We start from the raw sequence: 24,223 nt of genomic DNA, 5'->3' as shown, positions 1-24,223 counted from the left end.
CATTTCAATTGAAATATTGAATATATCAAGCTTTATTTTATATTTTGGAATAAATGAGCTTGGGGATATTATAATAAACTCGTTTACTAAATATCATTCATATATCAAGTTCGTTGTCAATGCGTTTTGTAACTTTGGTGAACACTTGAATTAGTTTAATGTCGATAATATTAGTTTGGAAGTACAGTTTTGTTAGTATTGAGTTACGATTCAAGAGATTGAAAGTCAACTGAATTAGATCATCATTTTAGACTTTACTTGATCAACAAAAATTTCCTTTGATTTAACTATTATAGACAAGAAAGTACTATAAGTTTATATTTTCAGAGCGTATGGTGCAGTTAATGTTTATATCTATTTTAGAGAAATGGATGAAAAATGAATATTTTTTATTAAATTAAATAGTAATACTATGTATATTCAATTAATAATTTCCTTCCTAATTGAAATGTGGGCTGAATTTTTTTTTACTGAGAGTGAATTTGCATGATTGTAATTGTTGTGTTGGTTTACAACATACGCTATTTGTTACTACTATGAAATTACACCATTTTTACGACATAGCATTAAAATTCCAATTCAATTTCAATTCTGTCTATTGAACGGGCTCACCCTTATAGTAGTGCCAACATCATATCATCACCGTCGAATGCCAGCCCTCAACCCCCGGTGGCAGTATGCTCGTCTTCATCTCCGGCAATCTCCAGCTCTCCGGTGAATAGTGGCCCTCAAGTTCATTCCAACAACTATTTTTCTCTTATGTGCTTTGTATATAGTGAATTGCGTAGCCTTTGGTAGTGATGGTATCTTTGACATTTCTTCTATACTTTCATGCCCCATGCCTCTTAATTCTTCCTAATTTTTCTTTTAAATTTTAAATTCTTACTCAATACATCATGTTTTTTATTCATCCACTTCACAAAGACTAAAAAGCAAGATATGATACACCAAAAAATACCACCAAACAACATATTGGCAAAAAATGAACACCAAATAAAGCAAAACTAAGATGGCCAAAGTTAAAATCCTCAAGAGATACATCATACATACATATAGTTAATTCTACGCGAACGATTGATAAAAATAATCGAAGCTAATCTAATCTACGCGTAGAGATGCACATCAAGAACGACGAGGAAGAGCATGAGAAGCAAACCATAGATAACCGTGTGAAGCAGCATGGATGCAACGCTAGTTTTCATGTTGAGAAAATCGACCGGTTTATGCTTCCCGGGAAGCTGGATTAGTAATCCCGGCGACAAGAATGCAAACAGAGCTGTTCCTATCATCAGTGCTGCATAATCCTTCATTTTTTTCAATCCTTTCTCTCTTTTCTTTGTGGAGAAGATGCTGTGGAAAAAGAAAGAAAGAAACAGCAGTTGATGGCTTGATGGTGGGATAATATTAAAAAGAGGGAGATTGTCTTTTTGGTCTTTAAAATTCATGTGCTACTTTACTTTATCACCCACTCTACATGCTCTAAAACTTTACTTTATTATCTTTATTTTTCATGTGCATCAGCATCGGTATGTTCAAGCTCTAAATAAGGTGTTACCTAAAACAAATTTGGCTTAATTAATAAAAGTGATAAAAAAAAAGTGATAATAGTTGAGGTTGGATGCAGGTAGTGAGCAAGAAGCAAATTTGGATTCCCAGTGAGTAGTCATTTCGTCTCGAGAGGCTGGCTTTTTATATAAAAATAATAATATCAAAAAAGTGGGATACACTATATCCAGAAAAAAAAAAATGAGATTCATGAATAATGTAATGAGAGTGCATTTTAATGCCAAATAATTATGGATAATAAGACAAGAATAGTAACGGCGATAGTGGTGGCATAATTGTAGCCAAGTAGGTGACTCATGCTAAATTTTTCTATTTATCATCAATTTGCATCATCAAGAAATTTTCAATCACATTAAATTTGATTATGAGCTGCCACGAATTAAAATGCTTATTTGGGAATGGAACTTCCCAGAAAAATAAACATAATTGCACTATCTCCACTTATTATCTATAATCATGATCCTTTTTTACTTTATTTCTCAAATTATGTGATACTATAAAAATATTGTAGGTCTATCGAATAATTTAAGATAAATTGATGATAAAATCGGTCATCCAAGTTTTGTCAATCTCACAATTTTTAAAATGCCCGATTAAATTATAATTTTGATATTTTCTTCAATTATCTCATATTTTTAGATAAAATTACCTATGCTATGAACTTCGTGAATAAAGCATCCACCTGATAGAACGACATCATTTAATATACATAGACTGTGGTTAATCATATTTTCAATTTTACACATACGTCATGTCAATAAATTCTGACCGTCAAAAATTGTTGCCATGAGATTAATTAATAAAATCAATATTTAATTATTTTAAAAATTATGAGATTGGCTATAAATTGACCAAATATGATGATTTTTTCGACAATTATTTTTCAGTCTAGGTACTCGAATTATTCTTTGGTCTCGGTCTCGGTCTCGATCTTGGTCTTGGTCTTCCTCTATTACCACGCCCAACTAGTCTAAGAATATTAATAATAGAATCAATTCCATGTCACTTTAACTTATACTTACACCTAATCACGTTCATTTCACCGAATAAGATGCTTTAGAGATTAAAACAAGCAACACTTTTTCTTTAAATAGGATCAATAATAGTCTTTCCCATTTACTCTTGTTTATGATGTTAACTCGAATTATAATTTAATAATTGAACGAGAAACATGTTGCTAGCTTGTAGAGTATATTGCAATTTATCGTAAAATTAAAATAAACTTCACTTTAAAACCTTCAATTATTGCCCAATATATCATGAATAGTGTTGACTGAGCCCACTTCGAAAAATGGTACAAATCCAAACCACATGACGATGTGAGAATCACGTAATCTTGTTCCCTTGTCCCAACAATCATAATACTATCACTCTCTTTGCCTTTTTTATTTTATTTAGTCTCTTTTTGATGATTTATTTTTAGAGAATATATTCTGATAAAATGTCCATGAGCCCAATAATGTTATTTTGAATTTAAAAAGATGATCTGATCCTAAAAGGTGTAAATTTTCTACATACAACACAAATCCAACGCATAAACTTTCCCTCAAATTTCGATGGATCCCACTAATTATTTCACTTTATAGTTGGCTTTACATGAAGCCCACAATCAATCATTTTTTATCTTTCTTGCTATAGAGTACATATTTTTATCCAACATTTGAATTGAATTTCATATTAATTCTCTCTTATCACCATTTTTATTTATGACAATAAAATAGATTTAATCATTGTTTTAATCTAGTCTTTCCATTTCACCATTAAACACCATTTTCTCAAATTTTATTAAAAGAAACAATTCAAGTAAACTGAGATGGAAGTAGTATAAACTTAATAAAATAATAGAAAAATAGAGAAAAATATTAAAATAAGACTCACCTTATTAAAATGTAAGAATAATTCATGAACATAATAGGAGTACTCCCTATGGGCTATGCCCAAATCCATTAATTCTAGTATTTTTTTTTTCATTTTGATCCTTCAATAAAAATTAGTTCCCTTCCATTTTCTAAAATTTTTTTGTTTAATATAATCAGTCTCGTTTTTTTACTAACACCGTTAAAATCAATTCTAATTTATATCTACCTCATACTTAACAATTCATTAAATCCACTGCCAAAATCAAGAGTCACTATGTCAACATTGTAATAGTATCTTATTTTATTATTTTGAAACATCCACTATTTATAACCATTTTGTCCATTTTTCATTTTAAATAAATGAACACATAATCCATTATATTAATATTTTATTATAGTATTAATATATAAAAATAAATCATTATTTTTTTTCATTTTTATTCACATTCTTAAAATTTAAAAAGTGGTATTGATAAGGATTAAAGCTTGAGTAGAGTACTAGTATTCCCTCCATCCCACAAGAATATGCACTATTTCCTTTTTAAGTCTGTTTCACAAGAATATTTATTATCTAATTTTAGAAACTCTTTTATCTCTAAGAGCACTCCCAATGACGACGGCGATAATCCGGCGATTTTTCGCCGGATATCGCCGACTTATCGCCGGCCATTGGGAGGAGGTCGGCGATTTTTCGGCGAATTTCCTACCGAATTTACGCCAAGCGGCGTTTTAACGCCGAAAAATCGCCGGATCATCGCCGGCCACTGTGGGGAGCTGTTCGGCGATAATCCGGCGATGATCAAATTTTTTTTTTTTTTTTTTCCTTCAACGGTCATATTCTAAATTCCACCCCTATAAATATTTCATCATCTTCCTCCATTCATCACCCACAAACTTCATTCACACAAATTTTCAATCTTTTTTCTCTCCATCTTTATTAAATGAGTTCTGATTCATCGTCTCGTGCTCAGTCCGACGAGGAAATATCACATTCTTCTTCCGAAGAAGAGGTACCTCCCGCTCCCACCGGATGGGATGTAGCGGGTTTCGCCAACAACCCAATCAACAACTATGGGTGCTCAATCGCGATTTGCACCTTGGTAAAGGGCCCAAACGCTTTTTCAGGGGATATTGCCGATATCTGTATCGTGCATCATCATGCATAACATGATCATCGAAGATGGAACCGAAGCGTCCTCGACGTCGCGACCCAAGTGTTGCATCAGCGAGTCGCGGTGTCTCAGCAAGTCGCCCGGGTGTACCGCACAACGAACATGAACGGTTCCGAGGGGTTCATGGACATACACCAGAAGGAGACTTTACCAATTTTACATTAGGGCACCCACAGCGTGGCGCGTGGGTGTCTCCATCTCGTCTCTTCGAGACGAGAACACAGCGAGACGGCGCTGTGGACGTCGTCTCGTTGCGATGCCGTCGCCGTCCCGTCTCGTCAGACGAGAACACAAGTATTACTGTTTTTTTTAACTGTAACTTTTTATTTTATTTATTTTTTATTTTTATAATTATGTGTTTTTTTATATTTTTAGGATTTTAAATTGCAGTTTTATTTTATTTAATGAAGTGTGTTTTTTATTAATTGAATTTGTTGAAAATAAAAATAAAAAATGAAATTGAATGAATAGAGATGAGATGGTTAGTTTGCATCTTTTTCCCTCTCTTGCTCTCTTTTTTTTGGGGCCCCCTTTGTCTTTTTCTCTCTTAACTAGAGAAAACATCCAAAACCCCCCTCTCTTAACCATCTCTTAACTATTCTTCAATTTCTTTTTATTTTTAATTCAAAATTCAATTAATAAAAAACACACTTCATTATAAATAAAATAAAATTAAAATTTTAAAAATTTAAAAAAAAAATAAAAAAGACATAATTAAAAAACTAGAAATTAAAAATTGCACACTTAAACTCAAAAAAAAAAAAATAGGAAACGGAAGAATGAGTTCTCTAGTGCGATCATCTAATGGTTCCAAAATTTTCCCCCAAATGTCTCCATTAGATCCTCCGGAAAGTTGGGCGGGGGCGGTAGAATCCTTCCTTCCCCGAATAGCCCCTCTTGCGCGATTCTTCCATTATTCGACGCATTTGCTCAAATGGATCCATAATTGATTAAATTTGGGAGAAGAAAAAAAATAAATGAATGATTTTATAGAAGTGATTGGAGAGGAAAGAAAGAGAGATGAGAGAATAAATGTGTGTTTGTGTGTAAAATGGAGAATGAAGAAGAGTATATATAGAATATATATAAAAAAAAAAAAAAATTAAAAATATTACCGTTTTTTATTTTAATTTTAATTTTTTTTTTAAAAAAAATTGAATTATAACGTCATAAATCCGACGCCCACTCGCGGGTCGGCGAGTGGGTGTCACGCCAGCAGCCCGCGCGCGCCATGTGGCGCCGGGCGCGTGTCTCGCGAGCTCGAGACTTACCTCGCCGGGACGCGTCGGGCGTCGAGACATCTCGTCTCGTCGAGACGAGACGGGAGCCGCAACGCTGTCTCGATGCCGTCTCGTCTCGTCGAGACGAGATCGAGTCCGCAACGAGGCAGCGTTGAGGATGCTCTTAAGAGATGGAGGGATGTAGTTGTTGTCTCTTAGTTAAGAGATGAAGTGAAAAGTACAGTGGGACCCATGAATAGTAAAAAGATGAGAGGGTTAAGAGATGGATAAGAGATAGCATTGTGGATGACCTTAAAACTCGTGCCGAACCCAATATTATTTGGGGACTGAGGGAGTACTTCTTAATTCCATTCCGGTTTAAGATTAAGATTTAGATATGACACGAGTTTTAAGAAATTGTTGGAGTGTGTAGTAATTGAAGTGAGGTAGTAGTTATTGCAGTGTGTAATAATTGAAGTGAGGTAGTGGTTGTTGTATTGTGTAATAATTGAAGTGAGGTAGTGGATAGTGAGACCTTTTAAGTTTTTGTATGTTTAGAATTTTGCTTTGTTTTATTTTTATGTAAATAATGACAAAATGCGTCAGTTGAAGTCGTATTATTTATTTCCCACTTTACAAGAGCATGTTCATTTTGTCTACGAGATGAAGAAGAAAAAATTAAAGCAAAAGGCTGGAATTCAAAGAAAGAGATTAAATGGTTAAAATTAAAAGAGCTGCTCTTGCTGAGTGCTGACACATTCACACCACCGCCCCATATCTAATCTCTACTCCTATAATCAAGAATGGCGGACTGGGGCCCAGTCCTGGTGGGAGTGGTGCTGTTCATCCTGCTGCAGCCGGGGCTCCTCTTCCAGATCCCGGGCAACAACCGCCACGTGGAGTTCGGCACCATGAAGACCAACGGCAAGGCCATCACCGTCCACACCCTCATCTTCTTCGTCCTCTACGCCATCCTCATCCTCGCCGTTCATATCCACATCTACACCGGCTAGATCCCCTCTTTTTTTTCTCTCTCTCAGAATACAAAGTGTTGTTAGCTGTTAATGACTTTCTTGTTTAACTTTGCAGATTAATAATTTAAGTTTTCATCTTGTTTGATAACTTTTTTCTTTTTTTTAAAGAATAAGAATGATGACTAATGTATGATCTAGTAGGGATAGTGGTGATTTATGAAAAGGAGTCATGTTAATTAAGCAAATGAAGGTAGATTTTATTATTCCATTTTCCTACTATGTTTTTTTGTAAATTAAAAGAAAATGCTTGTGATTTTGTAGTCTTGGAATGGAATTACGGTTACCATGGGTTGGGGAATGAATGATTATGCCTAATTTAGTACTCCTACCAAATGATGATTAGTAGTAGGATTTACCATTCCATCAAGCTGTCTAATTTAGTACTACTAGGAATGATGATTTGTAGTCGTAGGATTTACCAATCCAATCTATCATACCAACTACCAACCACCTCCTTTGAATCGAACTTCATTAATTGAAGAACTTGGTCTGAATTTCATATAGGAGTATTACTTTCTTGTTTGTGAGTAGTACAATGTTCATCTTCACTTATACTAGTCATTTTCTTCCTTGTTTTGCTGATTTCAATTCCTGTCATTTAGATGAATGGAATGAAAATAGGAATGAAATAACGGCTGAGGTATAAACGACTGCGTCTAATCTTGTAGGAACGGTGATTCCTACGAAAGAGGACTTACCGTTTCATTCCCTTCCCTATAAAATCGTACCAAGCATAACCTTATAGTCGAACTACATGAATTTCAAAGGCTTGATACTCCTAGAACTTGGTCTGAATTTCGATATATTGCTCCGATTCAATTCACTGTATGCGTGTATGTGAGTTTGTTTCTTGAGTAATTTCTTGTGATGAGAATTGGTGAAGTAGAAATCTGTTTACATTTGGGAGATTTATACAATCTTGAGAAAGAAAGAAATGCATCACATAACCAAGAAACATACTACATATAACATAAAATTGAAGTTGATTATGTTGTAAAAATTGGCAAGAATAGAGAAAGGAACAGCTCAAGTGTGAGAAAATGGTAAAATCTATGGAGCTAATCAGCATGTATATGAACTCCTATAGCAACAACCAAGAGTGTGTAGATGCAGAAGTACAAAATGGCATGTGCTATGATTGAGATCCCACTGGTGTACATGTTGCCGAATTCAATGAAGCTCGCCCTGGCCGGGAGCTGGAACAGCAGGCCCGGCGATAGGAGGATGAACAGCCCCACCGCCACTGCCACCGGCCCCCAATCAGGTCCCATTTCCTCTCTTACTCTGCCTCTGATACGTGCGTAGGATTGGGGAAGCTTCGAGTTTTTACAGCCTCTTGTGGTAGCTTCTTTTGCTGATGATTGGGTCTTGCAATGGATGTCACAAAACTGTCTTATTCTATGTTGGCTGCTAAAAGAAGTAGGGATATATGTTGTCTTATAGTGATGTTTCTTAGTGAAGAAGTTGAGTGGAGTTGAGCACAAGGTAGAATTAGGTATGAGGGAAAGTATATTGTGATTAGGAAGGGCATTTTGCTTTTTTTTTTTTGAGATTTAGGAAATGGTAACCTTTTAAAGAAGAGGTACATTGTGAGGAGAAGCCCATAAAACTTAGTATAATTGAGGGATAAGAATTTTTTGGCCCATCTATATTGTTGGGTCAATCTAATACTATCATGTTATAAGTTCAATGAGTTCCATCCTAGAATCAACAAATAGTGATATAAGAAATAATCTAGGGAACTTATACAGTGATTTTAATTTTTTCTTTGTATAAGTGTGAGATATTTGTAATATATGTTTTGTTTAATTCACCAACACAAATTACTTGGTCCCTTGGGGTAGAAATTGACTTGCTAAATTATAGAATTGAGATGAGTATTTTTGGCCAAGAACTTGATTTTAAGTAGATTTGGAGTTTACATAAATTTCTTAGTCTGCAAAGAAATGCTCTATAGTACTATTACAAAAAGTATATGTTGTCCTACACTCAAGATCATGACCACTAAGCATCAAAAAGAAAGATCATGGTCACTAGCTTCAAAAAGAAAACAAATTAAAAAAAAATGCTGTCTTAGTTTGAGTAATTCCACACTGCACAAGCAAGTAACAGTATAAGATTCAACATATATATAAAAGTCAAGAAGAAATCAACCAAATAATCAAGTCAGTGTCAAAAGCCGTAGAATATAAAAAATCCACAATGCAGATACAAAATCGCTTCATAACCACTATTTATGAATTTCCACAACATTAGAAGAATGAACTATCACATGTGTGTTACACTATTTTGGACTACTCTGTAACGTTGTGTTACAGCGTCATTTTACACAATGTCGCGCGTGCTATCAACATCAAACTTGTCAAATTTAAGAAAAATTGTCTGTGTAACACTTCCAAAATTTTGAAATTTTGTAACATAGTCATTTCAAAAAGTTAGCAATTGATCACACCCCTAGTGTTTAATTCACCCATTACCTGGTGCGACCTTATAGCAATCGGAGCTCGGCCAGAGGATGCTCCGGCCGATCTCCGACACCTTCGACACGATCCCGGCAAAGTAGAAGAGCGTGACCAGCATGATCACGAGCGGCATGAGCACGAATCCGATCAAGAAAGTGACTATTCCGAATAGCATCAGCGCCATCGAAATCCCAATGAAGAGCAAGCCGAAGGCCGTCGGGGAAATCTGGAGGCGCCGCGATGCTGCCGTGGGCGACTGCGGCGGAGAGAGGGTGGGGAAGGAGATGGAGAGAGGCGGCGGCCGGAAACAGTGGACCATCATCGACCATAGATCGTTGAGGGCCTTTGTTTGAGGATCTTGGCCTCTCATTTTTTTTGAAGAAGCGGTGGAATGGATAGGAATTTGTGCAGAGGAATAGGGGGGATTTAGCTTTGAGTTTGGAGAGTTTAAGGATAAGGGAGAAGAAGAAGATGCTTCTTGCCGCCGCTTACTATTTTTAGCATATTCAGTTGCTCAATGTAATTTAAACTAGTTCATCTCATGCAAGTTCAAGATATAATTCTACTATTGTTGATGACTTGGATTTTCGAAGCAAAAATGAAGTCATACTTATGAAATCGATGTGGGAATGAAATAAATGATGAGGCTAACTAAGTGCTTTGGAGCATTTCTAACCATTCCACTAAACTTAAATTCATTTTAGTATAAATCTCATATTAAATATTGATTTTAAACTATTCCACTAAACTTAAATTCATTTTAGTATAAATCTCATATTAAATATTGATTTTATTCCAACCACTTACACTAAACTCAAACTTAAAAGAATATTCTCTATATTATGTTTTTTTTACTCACAAAATTTAAAAAACTTTTAGGTATTTTGGTTTAGTGTAAACCTAAAGATAAATATTTTTTTTTCAAAAACCAAAGGAATAGATTTTTGAGTACTTTTGGAGTAAAATACCTATCCTATTTTAGATTTTAGTGTATCCCTTGGATATGGTCAATCTCATTAGATGAGAAATATTCATTCATTTTGATATCAATCGTTCTGTCTTCTAACATTTTGACAATTTTTTATTCTTTATGATATTACAACTCCATCACTATTGGGCATTTCCTTCTACGCAATTACTTCTACACTATCTTTATCTTTATATATGACTTTTGCTTTTATTCATTTCCTTTGGTATTCGTTATGCATATCTAGAAAAGAAATTATCCAAGCCTTTTTGCCATTCTTTTACTACCGTCGTCTCATTCATTCTATTATGACATATCAAGCATGTCTTAAGTGAATTATTCATTCAGCTTGTGATATTTATGTGTCAGTATCACCATTTTTAACATTTTCTATTAGTAATGAATAAAATTAATAATTTAAAACAAACAAAGGCTGGAATAGCTCAGTTGGTTAGAGCGTGTGGCTGTTAACCACAAGGTCGGAGGTTCAAACCCTCCTTCTAGCGGTTTTATTCGTTTCTTTCTTTTTTCCAATTTTTGCAAATAGAATAAATTGTCTACTTTACTTTTACAAAAACTTAATTATCAATATACACAACCAAAAAGGAACAACTTAAACAAAAACGCATCTCTGCAAATAATTAATCCACGAATAAATAAAAATAATACTCTGAACTTCTCTTTCGAATAGGTCTGTAAAAATTTTAAAGAGCAATTGAATTAGTAAGAGCCCCAAAAATAATTAATGGGGCTTCCAAAAATTGACGGGCAAGCGCCGTCAAAGAGGACGGAGCTCGCTCGCCGTTAAATAAGTGTGTTCGTTTCGTGGGCGTTGGCACGACTCGCCGTCTCTAGACGATCATTGACGAGTCGCCTCAGCACCCCCGACAGGACGAGTTGAGTTCGACAGCAGATGCAACTCGCTCTTTTATACACCTCTTTTCCTGTCCTCTGTTTAACGATTTCCGATGTGGGATAATAACTCGGTCAACCAACTCAGTCAAACGTTCTATGTTTTTTTATTTTCTTTACTAGTCCACCCCACTTATGCTATTGGGCCTAGGTTTATTACTTTTATGCTAGAATGGTGTTTAGATTCGACTATATTTGTGTTTGTCTAATATTTGAAGGGATGGGTTATTTACATGAATTGGTGGATGAAATTGTCATTCTGTTCAAAAAAAAAAAGTGTTTGGCACTATAAAATAACCAGTGTTTAATTACTGAGTACCAATGTGTTTGGTATAAGAAAAAATCGAGCACAAGAAGTGCAATTGCGTTCGAATATTTTTCTAAGAGCATCCGCAATGGATGCCCGATCTCACGTCCGCATCCATTGTAGAAGTCGGGCATACCCGAGGACGACCAAGAGTTCGGTCGCCACCGATCTCTCGCCCGATCCATCGGGCATCTACTGCAGAGCCACGTCCGATGACGCGTTTTCTATTTTTTTTTTTTTAATTTTCAAATCTATAAATATACCTTAAATTTCATCATTTTTCACACAACTCTCACACATCTCTCTCAAATTTATCTCCATTGCAATTTCTATCTTTCGCTTCACTTTTAAAAAATGTTTCTCGGGGAAGATATGAGTCGGTCTATGGAAAGCGCAATGTTTGCTTTCGGTAACCAGATTCTCGCAGGTATTCGTGCAATATAGAGCAAGAGCAAGCCGAACAGCAGGTCCCGAGGCCCATCCGCCGACGAACATCCGTCCGTCGAGAGCATGTCCTAGCTCATCAACGTCTGTTCGAGGACTACTTCGCCAATGAGCCCGGTGGGGACCGGCGGTTTTTCGCCGACAGTTTAGGATGCGGCGAGAGTTGTTTCTCCATATTGTTCACGCGTTGGAGGCGCGTGACGAGTACTTCCAGCAGCGGGAAGATGCGACCCACAGAAAGGGTCTATCCCCGCTGACGAAGTGCACGGTTGCGCTTCGTCAGTTGGCATACGGCACTACGGAGGACATGTTCGACGAGTATTCTCACGTCAGGGATACAACTGGCCGGGAGTGTCTGGTAAATTTTTGTGCGGGCGTTATTGACGCCTTCGGTGCCACATATTTGCACAAGTCGAATGCCCAAGATTGCAAGGACCTAATGCGGATGCACAATAAGGTGCACGGCTTTCCTGGAATGTTAGGGAGTATTGATTGTATGCACTGGGAGTTGAAGAATTGTCATGCAGCGTGGAGAGGCCAATTCACCAGTGGGTATAAGGGTACCCCACCCAACGATGATCCTTGAAGCCATCGTTGACCACAGTCTTTGGATTTGACATGCTCACTTTGGCATGGCGGGGTCACACAACGACATCAATGTGCTGAACTCATCGAGTCTCTTCACCGAGCAATGCAATGGCAATGGTCCTGTAACAGCCCGCCTCCTAGGGTACAATAAATGCGGCGGCTGCTACCCAAACGGACTCTAAAGAAGTACACATAGACTAGGGTTTCATTTAAAGAGTTTTAACCAAAGCATTTAAAGGAAACATCAGAGTAATAAAACAACTTAACCTAGAAGCTTAAATATGAAATAGGAAGGTATCATAAATAACGAGCATAATCTCAAGAGTATGGCATGGTTTCCAAGATAAAATCCTCAAGAAAAGCCTAAGGCCTCAAAAGCCAAAGGAATAAGTGCAAAGTATCCATAATAACACTAAAGTGTATAAAAAACTCAGCGGAAGACGACCAAGAGAAAAAGAGCAGCTATGTATGAAGACACAACTACACTTGAAGTTCAAATTATCCATCTTAATTAGTTAACAAGCTCAACACCCGCCACCGCCCGTCATCGTTCAACCTGCACATAAGGAAAACACATGCAGGGCTGAGTATTTTGAAATACTCGGTGAACTCGTTGCCAAAACATTTTATAAGTTATGCCACCCTTACCAAGTGAACTCGAGTTTTAAGCAGTTATAAGAGAATATCACGAGTATCACAAAATATATTTTCCATAGACTGGCCAGTCAAAATAACTCCCCATTTTCCTTAACAATTCAATAATCACAATCATACCATGGTGCGACGAAAGTGTGGCCACACTTTTCGCCCACGAGACCGGCCGACTAGCAAGGACGGCTCCCGATCCCCTCGTGTACACAGCCTGGTAGGGTTTGCGGCCCATACTCAGACCCGAATTCGTTTTAACATATCCATAGCCCTATAGCCCAATGGAGCGAACTCTCAAACTGGGCATCAGGCACACAATATCACAAACAAACAGACATAGGCATGGCATAACAGTTAAACCACCCTTATAACACCAATCAATATTTTTTGACAAAATAAAAGAGAGTTTTAAGAGTAAAGCCCACCTCGACTGCTTAAATTTCAAGTAGTTTCGCTTTTCCGTTATCCGGCTTCGCAACCGAGGTTTCACCTTTTAATCACATAGGCACGTATCACAAATTAGATTCAAGACAAACTCATAACTCATGCATGTCTCTACACTTTCCCTTTTCCCATCGATTTATCTTATAATTACCAAACAAAGATTATGTTCATCATATGACTTTCACTTGCATTTCAACTCTAAATCTAACATCAACATAAGTTACACAAGAGTATTTAGCCATCAAGCACACACCACACAACACAACACACACACACGACACGCGCACACACACGCACACACACCACGCACACGCCACACACACATACTACATGCATACATATTTACATACCCCTTTTTATCCCACTTTCACTCAAACAAGATGCATGAGGGTTCAAGAAGACCGATTCATCGGTTAGAAAGGAGAGGAATCGAGTAGAATCATGAAGACGGATATAAAAATACCTTAAGAGAAAAATGAACGGTAGAAATTAAGTATTAGACTCGGTTCTTCAAAATTCTTGGATCAAACTTCAATTCTTCACAAAGGATGGAGGATTATTGGAGTAAAGGTAGAAGAAAATTGAGAGAGAGTGGAGAGATGAGAGGGGCGTGTAGTATGGTGAGGGGGGCGAAATTTTATGGGGCTAGGGTTAGGGGTTCTCTTATTTATAGAGTTAGATAAAATCTTTAGGTAAATAAATAGAATATTTGGTAAGATCTTATTTTCCACAATTAAATAAATAAATATTGTGAAGTAGGGAAGAAGAATTAACAAAAATAGACTCTAGGGCAAAATCCCATGATTTTAGAAAATTAGGCTCTTAATTAGCCAAGATTTCGTTTTGAATATTTTTCGGAGTAGAATAAAATATCACGGAGCAAAATAAAATAAAATCCTCTAAGTATATAGGGTAGTAGGCGTGTATTTTGGGGTTCTCCCATAAGGAATATATTTTTATTAACTAAAATAAGATAAGGCAAAATCTCTTGAGGTATGGAAAGATTTGGTAGAATATTTAAATTCTAGGTATGGAAGGAAATCAAATAAGGGATTAACTAAAATAAAATAATTCTTTCCTTCCCACAATAGGTGATTTTCGAAAATCACCAAGGCACAAGGGGGCTCGATTTTTCCTCTTTAAAATAAGGAATAATTGGGTCTTGGATTTAATTTGGATAAATCCCAAGAATTAAATTAAATCCGAAAAAATAGAATTCTTTCTCCAAAAATCAAGGGGGCCGAAAATCACAAGAATTGGGTGACAAGTATTTATGGAAATTTTCTCTAATATTTTCACTCACCCTTAACAAATACTCCCTCCGTCCCAGAGAAGTTGGCATACTTTGAAAATGGCACGGGATTTTAGGAGGTTTTGTTTTGTGTGTTAAATGGAGAGAGAAAATATAATTTTTATATTCATGTGAGAGAGATCTTTTTCCAAAAAGGGAAATGTGACATTTTTTGTGGGACAAACTAAAAAGGAAAGTGTGCCAACTTCTCTGGGACGGAGGGAGTAATTCACATTATATTAAAATCACATGCCACATCACATTAGTCAACAAAGTTGACTTTTCAAACTTCCCGGTCAAAGAAACTCATGCAATAAATTCACTTATCAAATAATTCACATCTTCCACGTCATCAATAATAAATTTTAGGGCTCTAAAATTAGGGTTCTAAATTCCGAGATGTTACAGGTCCGGTTATCAACTTCACTGCCAACGGACGACAGCATCATATGGGGTACTACTTAGCCGACGGCATTTATCCGAGGTGGCCAGTTTTCTTGAAGACGATCTCCTGCCCAACGGGTTCCAGGAGAGAGTTTTTTGCAGCTCGCCAAGAAACTGCACGGAAGGACATGGAGTGAGGATTCGGTGTGCTTCAAGCGCGTTGGGGAATAGTGAAAAGCCCGGCTCGTTCCTGGTACATGCATCATATCGCCAATGTCATGTACGCGTGCATCATCTTACACAACATGATTATTCACGATGAAGGTCGTGCAGCTAGCGAACACTTGCAAGCACAACACGCAGAGATTGTGAACACTTAAATGTGCTCGGATATTGGTCAATAGTGGGACGACACGAAATTGTGCTCGGTAGTGTTGAAAATTTCAAAGCAACAAGATGTGCTCGGTAATTCTGAGCACACTCTCTGCGTAAAGCTCAATCTAGCCGTGACCTAAGCATGTGTCATGTCTCTTCCACACGACCCGTGCTACAATATGTTTGCTAGGTAAAGTCCTTTTTGTATTGCAAAAAGAGATTAACACTGCAAGACTAGAGCATACATTAAGTGGGTGTTCGGTTTGCAAGATTATTTGTAGAGTATTTGGTTCATGAAATTCAATACCACAACTCAATCATAGATGGATGATCATGAGATAATTAGTTATAGCTAAACCCCTCAAACAAAAATAATTTCACAACTCAATCCGATATTATATTTTACTATTTTATCCATGAACAACACCGCCTAAATTTAGTTATCAACTATATTATAAATATTAATTTGTACTGTAACATTTATACATATTAAACCACGCAATAATCGCATGAATTTCATACAACAATTAATCAAAGTAAGAATTGTTGCTTGCTCCCCATATATATATTTATAAGATATACTCCATATAACATATATCTACACGAAATCGTCTGAATTGATGAGCTCAAGCCGGAATCTCTCCCGAACGGTGGAGATGTATCTAGTGGCCTTGGCATCCACAGCTTCGTCGCCGCCACCACCAGCGTAAAAATTGTCGAGTTTGGCGTCCCGACCGGGCACGGCGGCGAATGCCACCTTAGGCATGTGATGTGGAAACACTTGGTCCTGCTTCACAATGATAAACCCGGCCGTGGTCGACGAGGAATCGGGCTTGGGCTTGGCTGAGCCGCGGTACAAGGACTTGAGCATCTTCGATTTGGCTAAGCCTTTGCGCTTGCTGCTGCGGTTCGACTCCATTTTACAATCGAGATATTTTTTGTGTGTTGGTTTGTTTGAGTGATGAAAGTTGTGTTGTGGGGATATATATAGACACATGCATGATAGGACTAAGGGGGTCATTTATGTCATTTTAATCATTCTTAAAATCTTGCAAATTAAATCATAACTTTAATTCAAATTCGTACTTGTACATAGAAAAGGTCTAAATTCGTAGTAGCATATATAATTACTATTTTGTTCCACATCAACAAATATCCAACATGTAGTATGTAAGTATTATATTTCAATTAGTTCTCCGTTTTTTTGGGATATCCCAATATATATTCCATTTTCTCCATTTCGGTTATTAAAAGAGATTTTTACTTACATATAGTATAGAGTAGTTTTTATTATTTAATGGTATATAAATTTCATTTTTCCAAGACAAATTTATGTACTTACTGTGTACAAAAATGGATGTGGACCAATGTGCTCGAATTTTTGGAATATAAAAAGATTTATCATATCTCCCAAGTAATCATTAGTATAAAAAGGAAACTGCTTAATTAGATAACAAAGAATTAGAATAATCTAAGCCAGTTTTGGCATGAGATTACTTTTATCACTATAGCGTAGATTTCCATGAAAATATCTAACAGAGTGAAAATTGAATGGAATATTTTTCTACAAAACATTAAAAAGAAATTCTCAGGTGCATGGATAAGATTCGAATCGTTTTCACTTCTTTTTTCTATCATATTCCGACGTACTAAATGAAAAGACACAGGATATTTATGCTTTCATAGAGGTTTTGATTCATTTGATGAGCCATTCTAACATTTTTGTTTTTTCTTGACATCAATATCCAATTTTTTTATCTGAATATATATGGTTTTGAAAATTTGATTTGCTGATTACATCCTTATTAGTATGATAGAGTCTCATTATATACAAATCCACTTATTATTATAAAACCGCAAAACTAGATCAAATTAGGGTTTCTAGATCTACTTTTTTTATAGATGAGTTGCACAAATGTATAAATTATTATCGCCTTCATCACGAGCCTAATTTATTTCAAGCCTAATTTACTTGACCCAGAGCAAATAACATATTAGGAGTATTGGCATGTAAAGATCTAAAGTTGCAGTGTTATGAAAGACAAGTAATAACTTCACACAACTTTTTATAATTTAAGAGTAATTATGCAATTCTTCATTTTCAATTGAGTCAAATGGCAAAACAGAATAAAATAAAGTTGAAATGACTATACGAGATAAATAAAACAGTTCTAGTGGTTGAACATGAATCTTACCATAGATTTACATGTCAACTTCAGATAAGTACTTGACATGATAAAGTCATGGCAAATGTTTCAAGATAAGATAGATATATATGACGAACCTTGGATAAAATGTTTTTTCGCTCTAGCTAGTAGGTCCGAGTTTGGATCACTATGACGCATAGGTTATTAAGAACATATTATACTCTCTCCGTTTTATGGTACTACTCGTGTATTTGTGTCTCTCCAGTGCCTCAATGCTACGTATAATCTTTACCTTTCACCTTCATAGTCACCAAATCTCAAATATTAAGATGTAACATTCTGTGTTCAATTATCATCTATTGCCAATAACGAAAACAAAACATCTTTTCCTTGACCAGTAAAACTCCTAAATTAAGCAGTTAACTATGAAATTTGTAAAATGTAGTGTAATAGCTATAGCTAATTAGAGCAAACGATCCATCAGCTGTACAAAAGATTAAAACTTTTCTTATCATTTCCCTTTTTGGTAAAAGTCAACACATTCTTTTCACTTACTTTACTCTTTATTATTACTTTATTCTCTCTTCATCTCTCTACTTTTTTCATTTATTACTTTATTCTTCATTTATTTAACTCACTTAACATATTTAACTCACTTTCTTAAATCGAATGCTGAAAAGAAGCGCCCCACTGTCGTAGAACGGAGGGAGTAGTAATTAATAAATTGGTTCTATCTAAACCGGTCTGATTTGATTTAAAATTTAAGAATATTATGAACGTACAATTTATGTGAGTTTATGTTTATTCAATTTTTGTAGGCTAAAAGCTACTACAAGTTTTACATGATTTAATTATCTCAATTTGTCAAAAGGAGGTTCATTGTTAGATGGAGTACCTCATTCTATTAAATTAAGACTCTATGTTTATGATGCATTCAACAATTTATTAAATCTCGTTAACAAAATGTGAGTATTAATTAATTTATTGATAGTAGGATAATATCTCAATCTTCTCACATCAAGTGGCATTTCTTCCTCTTTACAAACTTGGCTCCATATTCGAAACTCGTTTGATTCTTTCATGTACCCTTTTTTTTAACTTTGGAATCTTGATAACTTTTTGGTCTAAATGAAATTTCCTATGCACCTCAATATTCGTCAGCATTGAATCAACAGTGAACCTTGTTCCTTTATCTAGCTAGAATTTATTAACACTACATATATTTTACATGTATATTACAACTAATTTACATAACTTTCCACATTAGAACTATCCTGTATGAACATAGTGTACAGTATATTTACATTGCGCAAGGAAAGACCCCGCTAAACATAACCCGAGCACGGGGCATTTTCGTTACACCCTACTGTCTCATTCTCATCTAGAGCTACAACGCGCATTCTACTTCAATGGGAATGGCCCGGTTCTCGTAGTATGCTTACAAAGACTATTGGTAATGCACGGGAGTCGAGAGTACTATCCGATCAAGAAACTGGAAAAAGATCGATTCCTGAACAAGTTACCCAAAATGAGGGCGATGTTGCTCCCCTGTTGTTGTTTGTCCGAGCAGTTTGTGTTCCATTTGACGTGCAAGACGTCTTGTCCGATCTGTTGGCGGATGGAGTCGACTATTGTAGGATCAACTTCGTCTCCCGTCACATCCGTGACGCAGAAAATATGCCTGGCCTTCCCGCCCTTGCTAGAAATTTCTGCTCTTTTGATATAGAGGTTGTTTTCTCTAAGTATCCTTGTGATGTTAGGAAGAAGTCCAATTCTGTCCTCTGCACATAATTCCAACTCCAATCCCTGCAAAGAAACAAGGATTTGCCATTACAAGACTATATACTATCGAGTCGAGAATCATTTCTTGAGTATTGAAAACTCACAAGCATACCTCGGAGCTTCTCCTTTCAATGGCTGTTTCTAGACGTTGTGCAATACGTTCTCGTTCAGCTTCTGATTGTACGGGAACACCATCAACACAACGCACGTAGTATTCCTGCAGTTTTGGATAGCATGAGAATACTACGCCCGTTACCTGATACTAGCTAGACAAAATTAATCTCTCCGTCTCACTAAAAAGTGACACATTTTCCTTTCTGAGATGTCCCATTTTGATACATTTCTGAAAATGAAAACACGACTCTCTCTACACTTGACACACTAAAAAACAGTGCATTGAATCTTGTGCTGAAAAAGAAATGCATCCCTTCTAATAATTCAAATGAGACGAAGGGATTAATCTTAAGTTTTATGATGTTTGACGCTATAAAGTTACGCCATGATAATGCCAAACACAAACATCTTACCAAGTAAATTGAGCCAACATAATAATAGCAGAAACAGGATAAGCCAATAAGTAATTTGTTTATTAATACAGTACTTTGCCATCTATTATTGATTAAAAATTGACACCCCTATGCGAAATACAATGACTTTATTTTCAGTATGCTATCAATATAGAATTGCAAAAATTACGCGGGAGGAATTTTACCTGATATGCTTCATCTGTCCCTCCACGGACTACTCCATGAAAAACAACGTATTGCATATCCGTCAGAGTGCATATGGTATCAAATAACAGCTTAGGTCGATCGTCTGACCTCACAGTTATGACTGTATAACCCTTTTCAGTCCGATCCGAGACTGTTACTAAAGGACTTGAACTCTTGTCCTGAACTACTCTCGCTTTTGAGCCTTCACTCTTTTCGAAATCCTGATCAGCCAACATCTGGTGCAACCTTCTCTCACGGTGAGCGACTCCAGGGGGAGATACAGTCAATTTTGCAGTGTTCGTATCATAGTTTGATCTAAGAACATTGCACAGACGCTCCTTTATAGTTGAAAGGCGTTTAGTATCCCCAATTGCACATCCAGTGGAATAATCAGTTATGTGAACCACTGCTGCGGCTCGTGCCTTGTGCGTCCACAACTCAGCACTTACCACCCAACAGTGGAGATCAGCGAGGATCGCACATACCTCGGATAACAATCCTGTCCTGTCTGCCCCCGTCAGTTCAATGCAGGTGTACTCTTCATACGGCACCATTCCAACCATCCCTGTCACAGTAGGTGCCGAGTCATCATCGCTTTCGAGTTTCTGAAAATAGCATTATCATGAACATTTGTAAATCCCATGCAAGAATCCATAACTGAAGCAGTGTAAGGTAGAACATTTACTCGAATGTAAGTAGTAAAAAGTTGTTTTTCGCACAAATTAAAAACGACTCAACCTATCTCGGAAGAAACATAACGATCTGATGTAGATTTAGTTCATACAAGATTAGTACTCTATTCTTAAAAAGGCACCATCAAGTAAAAGTCTATGCAATAAACAAGAATCCTTCAATCCCCCTAAACATCTTGCTTATATCAGAATTGAGAAATTCTATTGCTCGGATCTTTAGTATTCTCTTATCTATTAACCGTGTTGCCTAAATCTGTGTTTACTATTTAGGCAGAACACCGTTACCATTTTTTACTAAAAAACTGAAAGAAACCTCAAAAACAGGAGAGCTTGGATCCTAAATCCGAAGAAAAATGAGAAAAGGCTGTACCGTTTGGATGTCACTGATGACCTCTTGATCCATAATCTTCTTTCGGTTGCAATCAACCACATTGAACACTGCATCGAAAACCAAGTAAACGAACATACGAGCTATTTCAAAAACCTTTACCGCAGAATAACACATTGCAATTAAACCAGCTTACCATCCATGAACCATCCAGCATCAGAAGAGATATAGCCTTTTACAATAACCAGATTCATGTCTGTTAGAATCTGAACAACATGAAGAAGAGTTCCATGCTTTTTGACACTGTCAACCTAGACAAAATGCAAACCAACAACCAAGGCTCTACAAATTAAACCAGCTCAGTCAAATTCAATCCATGATCAAGCAAATGTGTATACCTTTATTATAGTGGCATCAGCACAGGATTCATTGTCAATCACAACCCTGCAATCAGAAGCCCTAATTAGAGATCATAAATACTGAGTTTACTTTAAAATTTCCAACCATATAAGCAATTATACCCACAATGTGCTAATTCAGAGTTCTGCATGAAGGTATTCGGGTAAATTAGGGATTGTTCAAGCTCATTCACGAAGATTAAAGAGGATCTCCCAATTCTAGCTATGAATCCATTGGATTGCATTTTTATATTCTTTCTAAAAACTGAATTAGAGATGCTAGATCACAAAAATAAGCAATTAGATTCATGATTTGCTAATTCAGAGTTAAATCATGAATTATTCAAGCTCATTCACGAAGAATATGAGAATCCCCAAATTCAAGCTATGAATCTACCGCATTGCATTTTTTTTTTCTAAAAACAGAATTGGAATTGTTAGATCGCAGGAAATTATCAATTACGGTGAATCGAGATAAATCAGTGGAAGAAAAACAAAAACCTGGGAGGATTGATCCTTCGGATGAGCTTGGCAAACTCATCATCCATTTCTTTGTTTCCGAAAAAACAAATGAATATGAATAAATAAAATTAAAAAAATCAATACATGATCTTATTTCATTTGAGAAGGAAAGAGGTGGAGAGAGGAAGTTGTGAATGTTTTAGAGAGAGAAGGTCCGGCGGCGGCGGCGGAGATATGTTGCCTACAACATAGCTGCTCTTTCCACGTGGATTTTCCTGCTATTGCCACGTGGATTTTCCTCTGACTGAAGTTGACCGTATGTTTGAATAATCCGACAACTATAGCACCTAATTTTCATTGCTGATTACAAAGTGTGATAAAACGTGTTCCTTTTCAAATGCCAACATGGACTATGAAGTTCTCTGTATAAACTCTTTCACTTAGTTTTCTCAGATCCATTTTCTGGCATTATCATTAATCATGGCTGCTTATGGAGCTCTGGTTTCTCTTATGCATATCATAGATACCCTCGAGAAACATCCTTCTCCTCCCATTTCTATCGACGAAAAACAAGTTCAATCCCTCACTCAACACATTACCTTCTTGCAGGAGTTTCTTGATTGCTATATTTCCCCTTTTGCTGATAGCCACGAAGCTGATCCATTGGAGCGTCGCATTGCTGATGCAGTTTACGCGGCTGAGGATGTTATCGAATCCCATATTGTGGATCAAATTCACAGTGGATCCACAATCGTTGCAGATCATGACTTCTATCACAATCTACACAAAGTGATAGAAGAAATGGATCTGATCAACAAAGAGGTGAAGAGCATTGCACTTCAAGCTCAGACCAAGCAGAAGCCCGTTGCTGCCTTGTCGGCGTCTTCTCCCACTGTGAAAGAAAACGTGATCCTGGGCTCTAAAGAAGTGTTTTTTGAAGTTCTAGATAAGCTCGCTGGAAATCAACTCAACCTCCAAATCATCCCCAAACAAACGTCGATCGCATTGAGGAACGCTACAACGAGGTGAAACCGAGGTGGGCGTTGGAGCAAGGTTCAGCTGCGCAAGTGTTGGGATCGGATCAAGCTCCACGTTAACAACTCATGTTATATCTACAACAAGAACAGGGACGGAAGGGCTAGCGGTGAGAGTATGGAGGATGTCTTCAACAAGTCGTTGTCAGAGTACCAACGACAGTTCGGGAAGTTCAAGCTGTACAATGTTTGGCTGATCTTGAAGGACAAGCCGAAATTCAACGGAGGGATACCGGCTGGATCCTCGGCTGTGAAGCGGACGAAGAACACCGCCACTAGCGGTTACACGAGCAGCGGCCCATCTCTTGTGGATCTGAATGCTGAGCCGGAAGGGAGTTCCGGCACGCCTACGTCTACTTTTAGACGTCCCATTGGCACCAAGGCTGCCAAAGCCCAGGCCAAAGGGAAGGCGAAGGCGGGCGCGTCTAGATCGGCGGCTCCCCCGTAGGCTGCACCTCCTCCATCTGCTCAGCTCATGGACAGGGCGATCGAGGAGTTCGGAGGTTTTCGCGAGGTGGATGAGTATAGGTTTATAATTGACGCCCAAAACAGTCTTCGTCAGCAAACCGATCCGGAAGCCCGACAGAGGACTAAGAATATGATCAAGAATTTGGCACAGAGGTTAAATTTAGATGACTAGTTTGGTTTTTTTTTTTTTTATTTAGTATTTTAGTTTTAATGTAGTTTTTTTTAGCTAAGTATGATGTAGTTTCACTTTTAAATTAAGTAATGTAGTTTTTTTTTTTTTGGTTGCATTTGTGGTGTTTAATAAAATATATTTTGGTATTTTAGTTTAATTAAAAATAAAATTGAAAAACAATGATTTAAAATTGAAATGAAAAGTGGATAAGAGATAGGGCATCCACTAGGGCTCCACCATTGCAGAAAGATAGAGCATGCTGATGTGGCAACCACTAGGACTCTCAATAGAGTTTTCACTAGGGCATCCATTGTGTATGCTCTTAGTAAGCGTCTCTGAATGCAAATTGGAGAC

General features: G+C 36.8%; 5 protein-coding genes and 1 non-coding gene across 11 annotated transcripts; 3 read left to right on the top strand and 3 right to left on the bottom strand.

The window, feature by feature from the left end:
- Positions 1–994: 994 nt before the first annotated feature.
- LOC125213574 lies at positions 995–1,676 on the bottom strand. The gene has a single exon (XM_048114196.1). It carries the CDS (start codon positions 1,443–1,445, stop codon positions 1,104–1,106), a length of 342 nt encoding a protein of 113 aa, XP_047970153.1. The 5' UTR covers positions 1,446–1,676; the 3' UTR covers positions 995–1,103.
- A 4,805-nt stretch (positions 1,677–6,481) lies between these two features.
- On the top strand, positions 6,482–6,939 carry LOC125214466. The gene has a single exon (XM_048115508.1). The coding sequence runs from the start codon at positions 6,621–6,623 to the stop codon at positions 6,828–6,830; it is 210 nt and encodes a 69-aa protein (XP_047971465.1). The 5' UTR covers positions 6,482–6,620; the 3' UTR covers positions 6,831–6,939.
- An 878-nt stretch (positions 6,940–7,817) lies between these two features.
- LOC125214465 lies at positions 7,818–9,798 on the bottom strand. 2 transcript variants are annotated; one of them, XM_048115506.1, is made up of 2 exons: positions 9,329–9,798; positions 7,818–8,944 (listed from the first exon to the last, which is right to left on the bottom strand). In XM_048115506.1, the coding sequence occupies exon 2, from the start codon at positions 8,120–8,122 to the stop codon at positions 7,910–7,912; it is 213 nt and encodes a 70-aa protein (XP_047971463.1). In that variant the 5' UTR covers positions 8,123–8,944; positions 9,329–9,798; the 3' UTR covers positions 7,818–7,909. The 2 variants fall into 2 exon arrangements, with proteins under 2 accessions (XP_047971463.1, XP_047971462.1); XM_048115505.1 differs by having other exon boundaries at positions 8,789–8,944; positions 9,329–9,748.
- A 914-nt stretch (positions 9,799–10,712) lies between these two features.
- TRNAN-GUU lies at positions 10,713–10,786 on the top strand. The gene has a single exon. It is a non-coding gene; the product is annotated as a tRNA-Asn (tRNA).
- Positions 10,787–12,094: 1,308 nt separating this feature from the next.
- Positions 12,095–12,529, top strand: LOC125209954. Its single transcript, XM_048109529.1, has one exon. It carries the CDS (start codon positions 12,095–12,097, stop codon positions 12,527–12,529), a length of 435 nt encoding a protein of 144 aa, XP_047965486.1.
- A 6,479-nt stretch (positions 12,530–19,008) lies between these two features.
- Positions 19,009–22,407, bottom strand: LOC125209100 (ACT domain-containing protein ACR6-like). Of its 5 annotated transcripts, XM_048108703.1 has the most exons (8): positions 22,235–22,403; positions 21,734–21,779; positions 21,532–21,646; positions 21,378–21,445; positions 20,801–20,920; positions 20,315–20,653; positions 19,715–19,858; positions 19,009–19,626 (listed from the first exon to the last, which is right to left on the bottom strand). In XM_048108703.1, the coding sequence occupies exons 1-8, from the start codon at positions 22,279–22,281 to the stop codon at positions 19,297–19,299; spliced, it is 1,209 nt and encodes a 402-aa protein (XP_047964660.1). In that variant the 5' UTR covers positions 22,282–22,403; the 3' UTR covers positions 19,009–19,296. The 5 variants fall into 5 exon arrangements, with proteins under 5 accessions (XP_047964660.1, XP_047964658.1, XP_047964659.1 ...); XM_048108701.1 differs by having other exon boundaries at positions 20,315–20,920; XM_048108702.1 differs by having other exon boundaries at positions 19,715–19,819; positions 20,315–20,920; positions 22,235–22,402.
- Between the last annotated feature and the right edge of the window lie 1,816 nt (positions 22,408–24,223).

The sequence above is a fragment of the Salvia hispanica genome, chromosome 3, assembly GCF_023119035.1.
Source record: "Salvia hispanica cultivar TCC Black 2014 chromosome 3, UniMelb_Shisp_WGS_1.0, whole genome shotgun sequence".
Taxonomy (NCBI): Eukaryota; Viridiplantae; Streptophyta; class Magnoliopsida; order Lamiales; family Lamiaceae; genus Salvia; species Salvia hispanica.
The sequence above is the reverse complement of the archived record's forward strand: the minus strand, read 5'-3'. Positions and strand labels throughout refer to the sequence as shown.

Bases quoted from the DNA above. Each gene is read 5' to 3' on its own strand.
- LOC125213574 (XM_048114196.1), bottom strand. From the start codon at position 1,445: ATGAATTTTAAAGACCAAAAAGACAATCTCCCTCTTTTTAATATTATC.
- LOC125214466 (XM_048115508.1), top strand. From the start codon at position 6,621: ATGGCGGACTGGGGCCCAGTCCTGGTGGGAGTGGTGCTGTTCATCCTG.
- LOC125214465 (XM_048115505.1), bottom strand. From the start codon at position 9,683: ATGAGAGGCCAAGATCCTCAAACAAAGGCCCTCAACGATCTATGGTCG. The intron at 8,945-9,328 runs GTAATGGGTGAA...TTGCTTGTGCAG, and splicing joins TTGCTATAAGGTCGCACCAG to TGTGGAATTACTCAAACTAA.
- LOC125209954 (XM_048109529.1), top strand. From the start codon at position 12,095: ATGCGGCGAGAGTTGTTTCTCCATATTGTTCACGCGTTGGAGGCGCGT.
- LOC125209100 (XM_048108701.1), bottom strand. From the start codon at position 22,281: ATGGATGATGAGTTTGCCAAGCTCATCCGAAGGATCAATCCTCCCAG. The intron at 21,780-22,234 runs GTTTTTGTTTTT...TTCTGATTGCAG, and splicing joins CGAAGGATCAATCCTCCCAG to GGTTGTGATTGACAATGAAT. The intron at 21,446-21,531 runs GTAAGCTGGTTT...TTTTCGATGCAG, and splicing joins TGCTGGATGGTTCATGGATG to TGTTCAATGTGGTTGATTGC.